Source organism: Rhipicephalus microplus, chromosome 5, assembly GCF_043290135.1.
Source record: "Rhipicephalus microplus isolate Deutch F79 chromosome 5, USDA_Rmic, whole genome shotgun sequence".
Taxonomy (NCBI): domain Eukaryota; kingdom Metazoa; phylum Arthropoda; class Arachnida; order Ixodida; family Ixodidae; genus Rhipicephalus; species Rhipicephalus microplus.
The window spans coordinates 220,976,806-220,996,713 of NC_134704.1; the positions used below are offsets into that span (position 1 = coordinate 220,976,806).

At 47.6% G+C, this 19,908-nt stretch overlaps 2 protein-coding genes across 7 annotated transcripts in view; one reads left to right on the plus strand and one right to left on the minus strand.

Moving 5' to 3' along the window:
* Nucleotides 1–19,908, plus strand: part of Mon1 (vacuolar fusion protein MON1 homolog) — a 476,225-nt gene that overhangs the window by 280,306 nt on the left and 176,011 nt on the right. The gene's annotated exons all lie outside the window — the stretch shown is intronic.
* The window catches only part of LOC119173510 (glycerate kinase), a 270,522-nt gene continuing 267,151 nt past the window's right edge, over nt 16,538–19,908 (minus strand). For all 6 annotated transcript variants that reach the window (XM_075896529.1, XM_075896530.1, XM_075896528.1 and 3 more), the window contains one exon: nt 16,538–16,831. In XM_075896529.1, coding sequence (XP_075752644.1) covers nt 16,596–16,831 — 236 coding nt within the window. In that variant the 3' untranslated portion in view covers nt 16,538–16,595. The remainder of the gene's footprint in view (nt 16,832–19,908) is intronic.

Here is a 19,908-nt window from a genome sequence, read left to right on the forward strand (position 1 = left end):
GGAAGTTGCTGCTTGTGAGAAGAGTTGCAGCAGCGTTTTGAAATTTCATAAAATGTAAGCTTAGAGTCCAGAATTGTTTGTGCATAATCAAATTGGGCTCCCTACTTTGCTACAATCTTAGACTGAGAATAGAAGGGCTACAGTAACACGGCACCATTAAAAACATTTGCACAGCTTGAGGCAGATGTCCTAGATATTTAATTTTTTGTCGGGCTTAATGATTGCAAACTCTCTCTTGAGCTAAGCAACAAGAAAGCACACAAGCCGGCAGTGCTTTACAAATCACTAGTCAGTAACATGAGCAAATGCAGACTGTTCATTACTCGCAACTGCATAGTACTGGGCAAAATATACGAGTGTACTTATTCAATCTTAAGAGTTTGTATGCATGTCCATGATCACTGCAGCATGAGAAGTTATTCATTGCACAGGTCTTAACAGTGAACTCTATAGGTAGGATATATGTGGCCAATGAGATGTTAGAACCTCAAACTGTGCCAGTGTTTTTTAACCATGATTCTACACCTTAGAAAATGCAGAGTTTCATAGAAGATTTACTTGGATAACAGCTGGCGAGAATGACCTTGACCCTGAATTTCGACAAGGTAGTCCTCTTGTTGAGATGCTAACTCCAGGACAATGCTTTCCTTGTTTTGCCCAGAATTCTCCAGTAATAACGTTATGGAGTTAAACGCTGCAGCCAGTACGCCTGATAATGTTCGTGTCAGTTGCTTGCTACCATGTATAAACTTCGGCCATAATTTCTGCAGCTTCGATCCACCACTACAGCTGTAGCTGTCAACAAATGTCTTGACATTGTGCTAAAATGCTGTTGTTGTTTCTGTGAATCTAGCTTCACTGCGCTGCACTTGTGAATTGCCCACAATTTTGCTTTTGCTTTTACACCCTTGTTGCCTGCGGATATGAGAGAAAGTCCAGATAATATCTGCTTTTCTCAGGTGCTCTCGCAATCACGTGAGTACTTGGTGTATGAATAAACAAATATTGACTGTTTACCATTGAGTATGTCTTTGTGATTGCATCCTTAATGAAAACCAACAGATAATGAAGCCAAGGCACACAGCTGCACGCACAGTTTATATACGCTTGCCATTCTGAAGGTGCTAATTTTGGCCACGGCATAAAGCAATTGAGCAGAATAGTAAGGTGTCCTTCCAGCAAAATAAAGCTGTAAAAAGTACTGGAAGCAAGTAGCTGTCCTTTCACGCCTGGTCCAGAAAGATATTGAAAGCCTGAATATCCCAATAGCTGAAACGTCTCTAATTTCTCTCGTCTGTGATTTTCTACCAACGGTATAGTAAAAGGAGAGTGGACTCCAAAAAACGTGTTTCCAATTGGCCTGTTCCTTTCGTTACACTTTTAAAATCTCTCATTCCAATCGCCTTACAGGTCGTTATCTGAAATGCTGTATTGTTAATTATGTTATTCAGGTAACCTGTCTCCTCGGGTGAAGGTGTGTCATCTACAAAAATACCATGCGACTTGAAAATAACTGCACTCTTGTTCACGCACCAAAGATGCAGACAAAACAATAATGTCTAACAAATTTATATAGCTACAAATACACTGCAACATTTATAATATCAGCAGCATAAATTGGTCATAAAGACACACAGCTGCACCCACAGTTTACGCATGTCCGCCCACAAACATTCCAGATTTCTCGTGAATGAACATTTCAAATAGCTTATTTTTTTGACAGAACTGAGAAAATGGCAACTGTGCGTTCGCAAATAATACAAGCCTTACACGGCGCCCTTTAGATTCCGATCGGAGTCAGGTTTTTTGATCCGCACTGAGACGCAGAGGGGAGCTGATTGCAGTAAATAAATTCGACCTTGAACGAGATTGAATGTGGTCGTGTGGCACGTTTTAAAGAGAACAACAAATTGCCAAGACACTAGTGTTTAGCACCTACAGCCGCACGACTACGGCCCCATAGAGCTAATACGCCTGTAACCGCAACACTCTGAGCTGCCCACATAAGCGGCTGCTGTCGTACATCCCCGATACGTAAATATGAGAAGCCGTGTCATAATAATACTTTGATATGACCAAAATCAACCTGCCAACAAGCAAGCATTGTATATATCAGCTTTTTTGTACACTTAGAAAATCAATTTCAGTACGCCAATGAGTACGCGAACACCGACCGCACAAACCGCAAACACGACAAACCGCAAACCGCAAACACGACAATCTCGCGCAAACGTAACCTCAAGATCCACCCAATGTCCAAGCACATAGCATTTAATACGAATGCACCAAGTGGGTGTACAATTGTTATCAGCCCCGGACCTTGCAAACGGAGCAGTTGACGCAAAACGAGCCTTGTAATGCCAAGAAGAGCGTTCGACAGCATCGCAACCATTGCTGCAGATGTCATATACAGCTACGGCGCTTACCGTAGTCGATACTCCTGAATCACTTGTGATATCCCCTTGCAGAAACACGCGAAAAATATTACAGTTGCATCAAACGGAACACGATATTCAAGTGGAGAACTCGGGTCTTCTCAACGCTCGCTAGCAATGCGTCTAACGGCCCGGAAGAGAAATGGCCGCCGCCGCTCAATGTTGCCCGCATGCAGACTACCTTTGTGGTACTCTGAATTTTTTTCCCAGTGACTCTACCAGGTACGACCGTGTGCAGCTGAGGCTTTAGTAAGGCTCCTGCGTCAACCGTACATAGGACGGACCCCCTACATCTGGCGCCCAACGTAACGAATTTGGCAACGCTGCTAGTTTTGTGGACGCGAGCAACTACCGACGCTCCCCCACACGTAAGATAACAGGCATGTCGGAATTCCAGGATTTGTCAATGTTATCTGATGTCGCGTCGCAGAGTGGCGATCTTCTGGCTAACGCGGGGGCACTGTTAGGACTTTCTGACAGTGTAGATTTTGCTCGTTTCACGTGGGATGATCAGGATGGTGCAGAGACCGTGTTAGCAGAGATTAGACCTACGACGAAAAACGTCATGCATGGCGCTCCGGCATCTCACGACGCGAACAGAGAGGCGTCGCCCCAAGTTACTCCGACACGCCCCGCAACGGTAGACGAGTCCTCGAACAGCAGTTTGCCTTCGAGCCACGTACTTTTACAGAATGCGCTGTCAGTTATGCAAAGCCTCGCGAGCACCCTGCAAACCCTCAAGCCACCAACGCGAAAAAAGTCGAGCGCGTTACGCGTCAAGCGCACCCGACTTTTGCGGCGCACTTCAAGAGATGCAAGTTGGCAGACCTAGAAGAGCTCGCCACCGAGGCGAAGCGCATACAAGGGGACATCCTCACTGTGCGATTGTATCGCCCACCTCCGCCCGCAGCGCAGTCAATCAAGCCTCGTTGTGCGTGGAATGGCGGCGTGGTAGTTTCAGAAGCGTCGGCATCGTTCGCTGATGAGCAGGTACCACGGAGTTGGGAGCCGTCAGACCGTGCTTGGGACCCCTACGCTTACACGCTCCGTATGGCCCCCGCCGCCCCCGCGCATGACATTCCAGGGCAGGAGCACGCGGTTGACACGAGGCCTAACGAGCGGCAAAACCCAGAGCGAGGACCACCTGATCAAGGCGACTTACGGTCGGGCCGGCGTGGTGTCCGCGATCCTTGCTATCAGTGTGGCGGGCCTGGGCACATTGCCCACGAATGCGACCGCACACCGGGTCAGGAGCCAAACGCGCAGTTCGGGAAACTAACAGCGCCGCCAGTGATCCACATCGGACCCCGCGCGGCGATCAGTAATTCCACTGATGCCTCGAATCACTTGCACTATCAGTCTGCCACGCAGGTGAGGCTGTAGACTCTCCCGCACCGCTAATCGAGTTAACGATACCTCGAAAGAAGTTCGTAGCACTTTTGGATACTGGGGCAAGCGCTTCTTTGTTTGGCGATGGCGTGTTGCACCATCTCCGCGAGAATAATATCCGCTTGAGACAAAGTAACACCATTTTCCACCTTGCTACGGGCACAGCACAATCGAGCGGCGTGGCCAGGCTAGTGATGCGCTGGGATAGACGCGTGAGGCGGCAGCGTTTCATGCATCTTTCTGGGCTGTCAATGTCTCTAATCCTGGGTCGAGACTTTCTCGCCAAGTCGCGTATGGTAATTGACATTGCAAACGGCGGTTACTGCGAGCGCAACGGAGACGCGCTATAAGGCTTTTCTCGAAGGCCCCCGCATTGACAAAAGCATGCCAATCGCAGGGAGAGACGCGAAAACGCGAGGAGGGAAGTGCGCCGAGAAAGCAAGTAACCACCCAGCCGGAACAATGTGCTCCGCTGCAGGGAAGGTCAGTGCACCCGCTTTTGATAGAAGCACAGAGCCTACTAGAACGAGAACGAGCGCAGCTGTCGTCGCTGTTGTACGAGTATGACGCGATGTTTACTGGCCATCCCGGCTGCACTACGCTAGTCAAGCATAGAATTGACTCGGGTGATGCACGACCTTGGAAATGCAACCCCCGACCAATCAGCTTGGCTAAGTGGAAAGCACTTGACGCCGCCTTAGACGAACTCATCGACAGAGGCGTAGTTGAGAGGTCAAACAGCCCATAAGGTTTTCCGGTAGTTCTAGTTACAAAGAAAGATGATACGTGTAGATTACCGCAGGCTGAATGAGGTTACGAAGAAAGACCTATACCCCCTTCCCTCCATTTCATCGCTAGTATCTAACCTAGGTGGGTCGAAGTACTTCACTACGCTTGATGCTAGCCGTGGATATTTTCCGGTTGACATGGACGAGCGGGATAAAGAGAAGTCAGCTTTCATGTGCCACAGGGGACTTTTCCAATTCAGGAGAATGTCTTTCGGCTTGGTGGGCACTCCCGCTACGTATCAGAGGCTGATGAACCGTGTTTTGGGAGATGCAAAGTTGCAGCACGCACTTGCATATCTAGACGACGTAGTGGTTCACTCGAAAACGTTCGACGAGCACTTGCATCACTTGAGAGTCGTTCTAGAAAGGCTGAGGTCTGCGGGCATCACTCTGAAACCAAACAAAGCTCAGATAACGGCGACCCGAATAACATTATTGGGATTTATACTGCACGAGGATCGCATCTTGCCATATAAGGGTAAGCTTGACGCGATAGTCAGCTATTCATCGCTGAATATCGATGAGCTGAGGCGCTTTCTGGGGATGGTGAGTTTTTCTCGCCGATTCATACCAGACTGCGTGGCAGTGCAGGCGCCTTTGACAAAGCTCTTGAAGAAAGGCGAGCGTTGGGCTTGGAGCCAAGAGAAGGAGGCCGCATGGCGTCGCCTCACGAAGTTGCTGGCCAACACGGCTCAGCTGCAGCTACCCGATTTGAACAGGGAGTTTGGGATTCACACAGATGCAAGCGACCTGGGCTTAGGAGCAATTCTGCTTCAGGAGCATGGAGGTTCCCTCCGACCGATTGCGTTCGCGAGCCGTACGTTGATGCCGGCGGAGAGGAACTACTCGGTAACCGAGAAAGAGTGTCTGGCGATAGTTTTTGCACTCTGTAAGTTTGACTTATACATAGACGGAGCTGCATTTGTGATTGAGACTGACCACATGACACTCACGTTGTTGAGGCGCTTGAACGAACCAAGTGACCGCCTGGCGCGTTGGGCATTGCTGCTGCAGCGTTACGACTTCACCGTTCGCTACCGCAAGGGTAAAAACAATGCCACGGCCGACGCACTATCGCGTGTTCCAGTCTGACACGAGGCAAGTCACGTGACTAATTCGGAACAAACTGAGAGCGAGACATTCGCGCTAACGCAAACAACAGAGCAAACGTTAGTTCGAGGTAAGAGCGTGAATCACGTTAAGGCTGTCGTTAGCGCAGGGATTGTTTTCAGCAGAAGGGAACTGGTCGAAGCTCAGCAGAAAGATCCATTTTGTCGAAAGGTGTTCGACGGGAGCCGGGTGGTAATGAGGCCACCGCGCGCAAGGGGGCAGCTGGTATTGCTGTCAGTGCAGAGCGCTCGGCAACAGCTGGTAGTGCTGTGAGCACGATGGATTCATATCTGCTTGATTCTGACGACGTCCTGCTGAGGTACATCCCATCCGACGATGACACGAGTGAGTCATTCAAAGTCGTGATATCGCGCACGTTGAGGGGAGCACTTCTTCGCTACTTTCACGACTCGTGCATTGCTGGGCATGCGAGGGGCCCCAGGACTTATGCTAAGTTGTGTCGCCTCGCTACCTGGCCAGGTAGGTATGAAGCGGGATGTGATTCACTACGCCCGTTCATGTCGTGTGTGCCAAAGCGTCAAGTCACGAGGCGGACGTCTTCCCGGCCTAATGCAACGATTAACAGTCAGACTCCCTGGCAAATCGAGGCATGTGACGTAATGGGCCCGTACCCCACAACTCCTAGCAGAAACAAGTTCTTGCTGGTGATCCCGGATCAATTCACTACATGAGTGGGACTTTTTACCTTAGGAAGTTGACAGCTCGAGTGATTTTAGAAAAGTTGGTGGAGGTTTTCGCCAGGTTTGGGCTCCCTGAGCAGCTGATTACAGACAATGCGTCTTATTTGTTGACACGTGCGCCGCGTTGGGCATTAAGCATGAGAAAACAACTACCTACCATGCTCAGTCGAACCCCACGGAGCGAGTCAATAGCAACATCAAGAACATGCTTGTTGAATTCTCTGAAAGACATAAAGACTAGGATACCTATTTTCCAGAGATCGTTATTGCATTGCGATCGACTGTGAATCGATTGACTGGGTATGCATCTCTGAACCTAGAGAGAGAACTGCCGAATCTGATGAAGACAGTACTTGCGGATCACACTGGAGTGCCAGTAGCGACATTAGCACGTGCTGAATATGCAACACAGCTGCCCGAGATGCTAGCGGAAGCTTTACATAAAGCTCGGTATAATCTCAGCACAGCTCGAGCACAGCAGAAGGCGCAGTACGACGGCAAGCATCGGAACCTACGCTACGAAGTGGGCGATCTGGTGTTGTGGCGCCATCATGTTCTCAGCGATGCTAGCAAAAAATTTGCTGCCTCGCTGGCACCGAAATGATCCGGGCCGTACTGAGTGGGAGAAAAAGTTTCCTTGCTCGTGTATCGGCTCACGATGAAAGGTAAACCGAGGGGCGGACCGGTGCACGTATGTGACTTGAAATGCTACGTGGCACGGGAGGAGCAAGAGGACTACGCCCAGTCTCCCTTCAAGCCGCGTGCGGCGGGTGATATCGTTCGACACCGAGTGAGGAGCACAGAACCGCATTACTTCTTGCGTAACAGGCGGAGACAACTCTCCATGGTAGGCCGCGTTTGATAAGTTCGACGCGGGGTGCAAGGATTCGCATGCAATACATGTGCGATTGTTAACCTGTTCTTTTTTCTGTGTCGACTTTCACCGAGAAGATGGAGAGTCGAAAGGGAAAGAGGTGCCGCTGGAACAGCTCGGAGAGGAAACCGCTCTTCTCGCCGGATCACCCCCAACATCATCTATGTCGTCATCGTAGCCCCACCCGAGAAAGTGTCGCGAAGGCAATGTCTCGCGGAAAGCTTCTTCTTTTTCAGCTACAGCTGGAGTTCATTATGTGCCAGGTGCTCTTGTTAGAGGCGCTATTTAACGACTTGTCTCAAGGAGGGCACCTCGACAAAGAACTGAACAGGAAAATCTGTATCCGGCCGGCCAGTCACTGTGCGCTTCGCCCAAAACCAGCTAGGCACTGCACCGTCCTCCCGACCAGGCTGCAGAAATCAGGCACCTTTCTTTGCTTTTAATCACTACCACCACTGCCCCAAACGAGCGAAGCGCCGCTTGAGTCCTCCGGGGCAATCGGAGAGCGACATTTGAGCACTTATGTGCACGTCAAGGCCGTTTCAGAGAATGTGCCCGTTTAAAAAAGCCACTACAGTTTTGTTGCGAGGCAGGCTTCACGCGACCATGAAAACTCGTGTTGGGATTGGTTATCCTCGGCTTACCTGATTGGTCCACGCACCAGTGGTTGCTAGAAAACCCTATCTAAGCAGCGACTCGGGCCCCTTTTTGGTGTGAGCGAACTCGGGGTCAACAGCGCATTTCACCACCAGAGACCAGTCATGCAAGCCGAGGGGTATGCCATCATTTTCCATGTTTTGTATTTGGGACTGAGAACATTCTGTGAATTTGAGTTGTATTAGATAATTAAAACCCCCAATGAGTGCTCCCCGAAATCATCGTGTCGGCTGGTCATCGCTTGCCTGTGCGAAATCGCTCCCACGCTTCTTCGTCTCGACGGTCTTCAGATGTGCCTAGCTTAAACAACCCCGTAGTTTCGCTACACAAGCAACGTTACTTTCAACCTACCTCATCGCCCTCCTCATCGGGCTTGTACGCAACAGGCGCCAGGGTGACCAACCGCCAGCCCAGCCGGGAGAGCCAGCCGCCTCGAAGCCACTATCACAAGCCTACCTAGCCAACCCATGATTCTCCGGGCACCCTTTGGCCTCTGCTACCTCGAGGCCAAGGCGTGGCACGCCGAAGATGACTCTCGAGCCCGCCAGACCAGTGGAGCTTTGACCCGATGCGGCAGCCCAGACCATGCTAGAGAGGGCGGCCTGGGCCAGTGCTGAACGGGACCGCCACGAGCAACCTGAGTGGCAGAAGTAAACGGGGCGCGGTCCGGACCAGAGTGATACCGGCACCAGATCCAGAGCGGCAGTAACGGCGGCGAAGGCGACAGCAGTGGCAGTAGCGGCGGAGGAGGTGACAGCGGTGGCGATCACTGGCCATGATGCAAGTGGGCACGGCAGCAGTGATGGTGGTGGCTACTTTGGATGCAGCAACGACAAGTGGGAACACTGGCAGCACTCACGGCAGAGGGCCAACCGCAGGAGGGCATGGATTTGGGACCAACAATCCTAGCCTTCGATGATGAATAACAAAATAATCTCATGTTGCATTCTCTGTCGTGCGGGGACCTTCTTGAAGGGGGGAATGTGGGGGAGCACGCCCGCCCAGCCTCGCTTTCCATTTTCACTGCAGCGTGAAAGCTGTGTTGCGGGAATACTCGCACGGCCGGTGCTCACAATTCCTCCTTTCCGGGTGTGCGGAACAGGTCTCCCCTTTTCCCTACCCTGACTTTCCCTTTGTTTTTCCTAACCTGCCTGCTCGAGACAGGCGTGCATAAGTTTGATCGTTGATGCAACATGCAAAGCCAGGCTTTTACGCCTTTTCGGTTAAGAATTCCTATCTACCACCGGAAGTTTCACGCCTTTTTGGTGGACTTCAACCTTCCTAGAGCCACAAGAAAAGAATGTGTAAGATGCTAAAAGGAGAGGCTTGAAGGCAGGTGAGATTCTTCACCGATTTTCTTCTTGCCATTAACCTTCAGCAGGGCCTTTTCAAGAAAGCGAAGAAAATGTTCCAGCAGGATCTGCGGGAGGCCTCGCAAACAGCTGAGCTTTTTTGGCGTTCCATGGTGATTAGGCTACAAAAAAAAAAAATCGAAATCACCCGTTTTGGGGCAGTAAGTGGTCGTTCTTGGCAACAAAAGAATTCCAAATGACGTGGAGTGCCTTCTGGAACTCGGACCAAAATACTGCGGCCATCGGAGGCTTGATAAGACTGAATTTGTCAGTCTCGTCAGACAGGCTTTGGGAAGAACAAAAGCTGGTGAATTTGAGAGCTGTGTTCAACAGGGAGTCCCAAGGAATCCACGAGAGAAGGAACTTTGGAAATTTCGCATGTCATGTCTGCTCTTAGAAAAGCGGACATCAAGCCACTCCAGTCTGACAAGGAAGGAGGATTTGTCCTGGTTCCAAAATCACTCTATAAAAAAAAGGTGGTAGCAGTCTTATCAAAGAACTTCAGAGAACTGCCGAAAGTCGCTCCGGCTAAACTAAAGCGAGAGACTGAGAAGCTGTGCGAAATAGCGGGGCTCACTAGATTGGCCCTGTCGGTGAGGACATGCAAAGGTACAAACCTCTCTGTCTTCTTCACTGCCAAGACCCACAAGAAACTGTGTCCTTTTTCGGGTCATCGTATCGGAACGCGACTCCTGACAAAAACTTGTTGGGAAGTATTTACAAATGCATATTACAGCCCTGACCATTGAAGATCCGTTCATCATAAAAAAACCCCAGGATGTCTCAGACTTTCTACGTGATATGTGTCCCCCCCAAATGCCTGTGCGTTTCCCGTGGACATTAAGGAGTTATTTTATTCCCTATCTCAGGACATTCTGTGCGAGGAGGTGAAAGAGTGCATCTAGCGATATGGTGAGGATGTCTTTTGTGGAACTGACGTATATAGCTTTCTTGAATTTCTGAACTTTTAATTGCAGTCGACGTTCGTCACGAGAAATGAGAAATGGTACATTCAAAGACAAGGCGTGTGTATTGGTTCTTGTTTAGCTCCATTCCTCAGTGACAACTTATTGGCTCGTTATGACAAACACATTCAAGCAAGGCTTGCTGAGACACATACCATTAAGTTATTCCGCTACGTGATGATTTTTTAGTTTTTTATAGTGCAGAACAGTGTAACCCAAGGCAGCACACCGGGATTTTTAGCATTTTTTTCTGAGAACATGACCAATCTCCAGCTGACGACGGAGTTCCCGGACAATAACTGACTTAGATTTTTATACCTGGAGCTTATGTTTCTTCCAGAACACGTTTGCTGGCAACACGCTCCCCACTCCAAGAAGGTCCTGTTACCCTTTAGCTCAGCACACTCCAAGCTTGTTAAGCGAGGAATTGCCAGAGAATGTATGATGGCATCATTGTCAAGTCTTGCCAACACCAGGTTCAGACCAGTTTTGGCAACCAAGTTAACAGACTTAGGAAAGCAGGCTTTCCTGATCACCTTCTCTTGGCCATATCAGAATCATTCTGAATGTATTTAAGCAGAGCAAGAATACACGGTGCACATCTCAAGACCAGCAAAAACCAAAAGTGTCTGCCATCCCTTATGTGCACAAAGTTTCGCACTGCTTAAAAAGAATTGTTGAGAAAACGGGGGTAAAGGTTGTCTTCATGGCAAACAAAATAAGCTGAGCTCTCTTTGTAAAGAGTTAACTACGAAGGATCTTTATATGTCGGGTGCAATATGAAGCGCACAAAGATGTTTGTAGAATGTATTATAGGTGTTGTGTATCTGATTTATTCATCATGTGGTCAATACTACATCAGTCAGACAGGGCGCTGTCTGAACGATCGCATTAGGGAGCACGCGAATCTGATGCGCGGATCAGTGGGCAGCCACCTGGCAAGTCACTGTGCAAATTGTGGGTGCACACCTAAGTTAGATGAATGCCAAGTAATGGCAAGGTATAAGGACAAGAGGGCAGGTGAAATATATGAAGCTTTTTGATTCGCAAAGCAGGAACTGAGTGTGTATGTGCCCCATCCGTCAATCTGTCGGATAATGAAGACGAGTATTTTCTCAGTTAGGTTGTCATTTAAGCTAGGAATAAGGTGGTCTGGCGCATGCGCCGTCATTTGTCCTTTCATCTGTGTATGATCTCTTCACCCTCTTGAATGTATATATATTCCCGCCATCTGTGCCATAAAATTGGTTCTAAGTGTTCCCTCTGTCCTATCTCTCGGCTCCATCTTTCTTCAAAAAACGTTCCCTGTGCACTAAGAAAGTATATTTCTTTCAAAAATGCAATACCAACCAGCCCAAGTAGCCACTCTTTTGGGTCTCCCCTCCCTCAGCGAGAAAAGGTATTATTCTCATCAGGGAGAAGGAAACCGCGTCAGTGGACAAAAATAGCGTGCGGACGGCCGCACGGGCTCTCTGACAAAGGCCTTGGAAGAAGGAGGTAAAACGAACCTGCAACGCCCCCCCCCCCCCCCCCCCGCGAACCGAGGACGACAACGACAAAGGAGTAAGCGTCTACCCTTGTTTTCTGTACTACCTGCTCGCGACATTTGCGCCCTATTGCTAACGTCTAGCAATAAAGTGTCGTTATGTTGACCTATTCGCCTTATTCGCCCGAACCCATGTAGCTGCAGTGAGACGAGCTACAGATAGGGGACATTAATCGTGCATAGTACGACTGTGTGCGTCTGAGGCTTTAGTAAGGCTTCTGCGTCAGCCATACATAGGATGGACCCCCTAGAACGTCTGGCCCCTTTTTATTGCAATAGCAATTATATGGACAGTCCAGAATGTTTTTGCCGTCGCCACCGTGCTTCATCATATATGTATACATATGTAAATATATATATGAACACTCAAAGAAAAAAAAAGCCGTCCACGCTCGGTCCCAAGCTTGTCGCGATGCGCCGACGCGTGCCTATCTCTCACATGTACTTTGCCCTATGGATGGATACCTGCACACACGTGCTTATCCTTTAGTGGGGGAATCATGTGCCTTTGGCTTTCACTGAGACGAAAGCGTTAGTTGCGGGGCCCAAAGAGGTCACTCCTGTCTCTGCACAGGCCCCTTTTGCGAAAACAGCGTGCTTTACATACACAGCGAAATACAACTCGGACACTTGTTAGTTTGTACTCATCTGTACCGGTGATTACGTATCGTGCATCGTTTTTGTTTAAACAGCGCGTTATGTGTCGAGCTGTAAATGCTGTTTGCATTCTTGCTGCGAGTATCGTTTTCGTGCGTCATTTGTGTGTGAGCAGCGCGCCGCACCTTTTGATCTGCTTGCTGTTTTCTGCATTACATTCCAAGTTGCTGCTCTCGCATTCGTTGCTTCGCACTTGCGGCGAAACTGTAACTTTTCTTATTTTTTTACGTATTTACTGTCTTTAACCTACCGCTGCACGCCCTCAGAGCTCCTAGATCGCTGTCGCGTCATCATGACCGCGGTTTTGTGTGCCACGGTTGCGGCAAACGGTAGTTCATTTTACAATCCCCATGCGCTTGGCTGCGTACGCGCCTTCAAAACCAAGTCGTTTTATGCCATCTACGATAGCATCTGCCGCAGGTTTGTCCAGAGAGTTTGTGGAAAGTAGCCTTGCTTTGACTATTTGAGCGCACACTTTCGGGGTTCTCTCAGTTACGTCATTGCCATACATGATCGTGTCAAGAGCGACCGTGGTTTCGTCCTCAGTAGATGTGGCCACGACAATCACATGCACTGTAGTGCGCCGGCCGCACGCGTACTTCTGAAGCTTATGGTACGCTGCTCTCGGCCTTTGTTCGACAATTTCTGTACTAAAGTTCGTATCACTCGCCGCGATTGAGAAATGTGTTCAAAACATTCAAATTGAGGCCCTATCAACATAGTAAAATTTTGTTGGGGAATTTAAGAATTCGTATCTCCGCGGTTTCGCATGTAGTAAGAAACCGAAACTGAAAGTGCGAACAAAAGTGTTGACACAAATGAAGACGAGGAAGCGGGGTCAGACGAACTGAGCGCGAGAGCTTTGGAACAGCGACGGGCAGAGGAAGAGCGCGGCCAGTTGCAAGAGCATGCTTTGCCACGTTGGGCCCATCGGACCAGCCAGCACGAGCCTGGCGTTTCCTGCGGTGAGCGGGTGGCTTCCAGACTGGGCCTAGTGGCGCGTTTCCTTGGTGACGTGTGAGCAGGCTAGGGTGAGGTGCTGATCGTGGGCCAGATGGTGTCCGAGATCAACCAGCTTACAGAGTCGGTCTATGGTACCGTGTGTGCTTTTGTCCGGCACAACCGCATGCTGAGGGCGTAGCCTTCGTACCGCGTGTAGGTTCGTGATCTGGCACAACCGACTGTGGCGTGGTAGCGGCGCTACGCAGAGTCATTGTGCTTCGGATTGTTCCTGAGCCGGAGAAGTCAGCGCGCTCTCTCTCCTGCTTCCAGTGTGTGTTAACTGCGCGGTCATCGGTGTCATGAGTGACCTCTACGAACGATAATTCTGAACGCGTCAGGGCATGTTTAGAGATACATCTAGGCTACGGGACCGTAAGGACTGGGGAACGTAACTGTGCTGTACAGATAGCCACAGTTTTGTGATTGTTCCGCGTGTGTGAAGTCGATAAATGTTTTTCTTGTCCTTGTCTTGGGTTTCTGCCTCTGAGGGCCCAAGAACCGCCACATTTGGCGAGCCTCTGCCAGGATGGCTTATTAAAATCTAAAGCCAATACTCAGACAGAGCCTTTGTCATGAACAGGGAGAAATTTATTGCACTTGGCCGACAGCTAGTGTCGGAGAACGAGGAGCTCAGAGAGTGGGTTGAGCTAGAGTGCGTTGAAGCTCGAGATGAGCGTGCTAAGGAGTGCAAGATCGCGAAAGAAAACGCCGAGCGACAGCGGAAGCTGTTAGAGCAGCAGCAGAAGGTGCAAGAACAAGAGCTAAAGATCCTCAAGCTGAAACTTCGACTTCAGGAGAGCGCAAGCAGGGTACAGCCAATAGTGGCTGACAAACAAGGAGGACCCAGCATGAGCGCCAGAGGAATTACAGAGGTCTCAAGTTCTCATAAACTGATTCCGCCCTACCATGAATCTCAGGATGACCTCGACACGTGCCTGCAGCGATTTGAACAGGTCGCAACGTGTCAAGGGTGGCCGCGTGAAAAGTGGGCTCTTTCGCTTAGCCTATGCATGACAGGAGAAGCGCTAAAAGTCATAGGCAGGTTAGATCCAACAGGTGCGCTGAATTATGATCAGCTGAAAAGCGGCACTTCTTCAGAGGTTCCGCTATACTGCGGAAACCTACGGCGCAAAATTTCGTAAAACGAAGCCCGAAGAAAACGAGACTGGTCAGCAGTATGCTGCCAGACTCTCCAGCTACTTTGATCATTGGCTTGAAGTGGGAAAAACGGAGACAAGCTTTGCTAGCTTGCGAGACCTTATGATAAGTGAGCAATTCATGAAGGATTGTTCTCCGTCACTCAGGATCTTTCTCAAGGAAAGAAGTTGCAAAACCCTGAGTTCGCTGTGCGAGGCTGCCGATGACTTCATGGAAGCACAGGCGCTCACAAACTTAGGAAGAGAACGGATTCCCAAGGATTCGGGACCTTCGGTGTTCAAGCCGGAATCCGCAAAAAAGACGGAGAAGCCTGCAAGTCGCTGTTTCCTGTGTGACAAAGTGGGCCATTGCGCAGCCGATTGCTGGTCCCGCACGAAAGGAAATACTTTCAGCCGATGCGGAGTATGTAAAAATAGACACAGCAGTGACAGACGCCCCGGTAGAAAATTTGGCAAAAACCAGGCGTCATGTATGATGTCGGAAAAACACCTGAACATGTATGATGTATGATGTCGTCATGTATGATGTCGGAGAAACACCTGTCTTGGGTTTCTGCATTTGAGAACCCAAGAAACGCTACGCGCATCGTTGAGATTATACTGTACGTTTACATGAACGCTTAAACTCATTTATAATAAAATGGGGTAGGTTCGAAAATCCTGGAGCTGATTTAGTTGCTTTTTTGTCAATGCGGCCAGATCAGGCACAGAAATTTCAATTTTCGGGAGATTTTCATGACAACCGTCATGATAATCTCTCAAGAGTAGTATTGTCCGCACTGTAGGTGCATTAAACAGGCTGCAATATTTACTACCAACAAGCATGAAGCACCACATCTACAACGAACTTATACATTCCCGTTTAACGTACTGTTTTCTAGTTTTCTCGACCACAACACAGTATAATTTAGGATCACTTCAAATGCTTCAAAACTGTGAGATAAGCACCTAAATATATTATTCCAAAAATAAAATAATAAAGGTGCCCAAACTCTACACATACAAACTATTTCTTGAAGTTATGCGGCAATTTAAGTCTGACAAACATTCCTTCCAGATTAAGTACAGTGTGAAAACGACAGGCTACAAATTCAGAAATAGTTCTGTATTTATACCATGTAGCAGAACAAATTACGGAGAACAAAAACATGCTGTTCAAATTCCTAACCTCCTCAATGAGTATACCTTTACCATAGATCTTCTGAAATCTGGAATTGAGAAGCAAGCATATCAAAAAACAATAAAAAAGTATTATTTTCAGAGGACTAATGCAAATGAAAGAATATTATGTATTGTGCTGATTTTTTTTTCTCTTCTTACATGTAGATTACGAGCCCTACAAGTTGTTCCCAGTCTTTTTTTTTTTATGTGTGTAGATGAGTATAATGCGATTTTTTTTTTCTGCTCGAGAGTAGCGCATGCAATATTTTTTGCTAAATTGTACGTATGTTTTCTCTTTTTTTTTGCTATAGGACTGTGTAATATTGATTAGAGGTGTAGTATTTGATTTCCATGTACCCTTTTATATTTGTAATAGTCTTTTTCTGCTGCTGCTGCTGCTGCTGCTATATGGGTGGCACGGCCCAGTTAGGCAATGCTTGCCTTTTTGCCGTGTCTCCTTGGACAATTTTGTAATTGTTCTTAATAAACCAATAAAGAAAGAAAGAACCGTAAAAAAAAGGTCAAAATCCAGGAGTCTCCCGGCCAATCTGGGAGACTTCGCAGGCATGCAATCGCAACCTGTAATGTAATAGGGATAAATTAAAAATTGTTAAGGAAGCATGTCTCATCAACAGCCCTTGGAGGTTTCACAGCTGCTGCCATTGCCGCACAACAGATGCACAACATGCAATGTCCACAAGCATGAAAGCTGAGACTTAAGTCTCAGCTTTCAAGCATTCTAGTCCAGCATAATTATTTTATTGAAAATTAAAAAAAATGAAACAGTCTGAAGAGTTGGTGCTAGCTATTAGCAGGCTTTCGGCGCAGCAGCAGCATATGCAAGTCCATGACATTGGTGCCGGTGAGCCCCGTGATGAGGTGGTCGGCACCACTGTTGAAGGTGCGAAAGAAGTGGTGCGAATCGTTGCGCTCCAGGTCTCCTATGGCGTCGATGCCCTGAGCGGAGGCCTCGGGCACGGTTGTGATGTGCACCATGGCACCTGCCGCATCCGTAGGCCCATCCTGGCCATCTGTACCTGCATCATCGATGTGGGCTGTCAGATAAGCATCATGCGGAATTCCACAGCTTTACTAGGCTGACTCGCTGCATTGATTAAATGAATTTGCGAGAATAGTGCAGCTGCAGAACTAGGTCTGCTATTCTCAGCTAAACAATCAAACAAAAAAAGACCACGGTATTTCATCATCTTGTTGCCATGCCGTGCTATCCAAGTGCAGACATGAGCCTGGGCTTCTGTCGACAGCGAGGTCAAACGCAGCTGCCTACTGGAAGCTAATGGCTAAACCACTATTACTAGAACCGCTTCAGCATAACAACTTTGAGTGCAGTATGCATGAAAGAGCAACTGGTGCTGTATTTTCGCCAGGCTCCAAAAGATTTTGTGAGGTGTGCGGGATCAAACGCATTGCAAAGTTTTGTTGACAAACACACAGTCTAGATTTCATCGCATGTAGACAGAAGAGATTACTATTTTTGCTCATCCACTTTGCCAACATGTTGTGTGGCAAAAAACGAAACAAAGAAAAAAAAACCCTGCAAACACAAAGAGACAAAAATAACACAAAAAGTATAGTCCTTAAGAAAAGATGTGGGTCGAAAAACAAGAGTTTACTCCAAATTACCGATTTTTTATTTTCGCCTGTTTTGATAAAATTGGTACCTTTACTGTTATAAAAAAAACAAAACGCAGGTCGAGACTTAACTAGAAATGCTTTAAAATTGCATCTAAAGAGCACAAGGTGGCTGTTAAAAGGTCCAAAGTGTGCAGTCTTCAAGCACATTGCCGCCGATAACGCGCCGCTGCTCGCCATTGTTGATCCCATGAGCAGAAAACTCGAGCCTCACCCTTTAAATAACAACAGTTTCCCTCGCTGATGCAGCAGAAGAAATAATAAAAAGAAGCCTGCTTCTGCGCGTTTTACGAGCGCCGCGACTGGCTTATCACGTGGTACGGATCGGCGACCGCCATTGGTCGCTGTGCGCCTTTATGTGCTGTGGAGCATATTTGCGGGGTCCATGTCTTGTCCAGGCTTTTCTAGTGTATTTATCTTCGTTATGAATGAAAAAAAGCCATTGCTCGCATGTGAAAGCCGTTGTGCACCACGCTCTGTAGGAGTAGGCTACGAGCAGCTGGTCCGATTTGCGGCAGTTGTTGGTTTGCAAAAGCCAATGCACCAAAAGTCATTCACACCGGTCAGCTGGAAAGTTCATGATGTGGCGATGGATGACGTCAGCGCCAATCTTGCGATGGCGAAGGAGCTTGCAGTGAGGGAACTTAGAGGGGACAACATTGCCATTGTGTACGACGGTATGTGGCACAAACGTGGCCACAAAATGGCATGACACTGGACTTAGTTTAGATTTCGCAGTCCTGTCGAACTTCTTCCTAGCTTGCAGTTTCTCAGCCCCAGTTGGCACAAGGCTCTGCCAGATGTAGCAGCAGTTTGGCAAGCATTTCATGGCCCTGTCTGTGAGCAAAATGTCTGTGAGGAGTCGGCTCGAAAAAGCCGAGAGAGACAAACTCATAGTGCTGGCATATTTTAGTGGCAGTGGCCGCTGCAAAAAGGATTGTTCTTTTTGGTGCGCAAATTTCATCAGATGTAATGATATCTTTGATAAATGAATACTGAATTTCAACTTTAAAACTAGTTTTTTCTGAAAACACAAGTTTTGCCATTTTTTACAATGTGCCCCTTCTTTTTTGGGCACTTCTAGTACTCGAATATGCAAAATATTTTGCCAAATTTTTCCCAAAGTATAACAAATACAATTATCTAGTTTAAATTTCAATGCTTTATTGTATAATAAAAAATTCTATGTAAACCTTCACTAGGCTAGGTGAAATATGGACTTCCTTTGTCTATTATTTTCCACGTCTACTACATATTTTGTATGTGCTTCCTAATTAATTATTTGCATTCTGCATTTTATTTGAAACATTATGAACTATGAATGGTAAAAATTATGGTAGTTTTGAGATGAAAATAGGGGGGGGGGGGCGAAATAATCAAGGTTTTCACTTTGGCTTGTTGCAGAGCTAGAAGTATGCAACTTGCAAGAAAACTAATTATATATTTGAAATCAGCATAAAAATTTCCATAAAGAGCTCAAGTTTCATTGCTCTAGGCTGAATATTTAAAAAAGTGTCTTCGAGTAGCATCCCCCCTTAAGTTCGCTAATGCAGATAAAATCCGACATGAACAACTTCCAGTCATGTGCTGCTGAGAGATTGTAATGCTGTCCTGAATAGCCTTACAATCTAGAGCGCTGGGACGTCAAAGCACTGTGTATGGCCTGAAATATCACCCAAGTTTTAAAGACGATAATATTTCTTGGGGTACCTCCACACGAACATTTGGTCGGTCTTTCTGTCTCTTTGTGTGCTTGTCTATCGAAATGATACCCGGCTAAAATCCAACCATATCTACAGCACCCACCAATATTGCTCTGGTTTCTGCGTTTATACTTCTGTGATTGTCAAATAAAAAAATAATACGCCTATCTGAGACACAGTATCAACACTATGTGGTGTGTTTCTTCGTACTAGAGAAGGTATACATAAGTACAGTCGAATCTCGATAATTCAAACTCAAAGAGGCCCAAAAGTTCGTTCGAATTAAAAGAAGTTCAAATTAATGAAAGCTAAGTAAACGGAAGGCTCCCCATGCAGTGGCGCATGTGCAATGAGCTAACACATGAGGGTTGTAAAGGAAAACTACCGATCGGCGAAGAAACCAGACCGAACGCTATTTCTTGTTTCCAACTTCTTCTTCTCTTGCAGTACTAGCCTGCACACGTTTATTTCTTTTCTTTTACAACATATTCCGCCCCCCAGTAGCGTCGCTCGATTTCAGCCAGTACAATTTCTGCACTGGTTCTCTGAAAAACTTCCCGTCTTGAGCTTTCACTCGACAAGCTTAGACTGTTTGGAGAAAGTGTGTCCAGACTGCAGTTGTTCGACGTCCTTCGCGAATACTTCAGCTGAACATGTCGGACCCAAAACATTTCTGACTTGCTTATCTCCCGTGCCAAAATTGTTTCGCTCAGCGAAGTTTGAAGTTCAGGGCATCGATCCACAAAGCGAAAGACCCA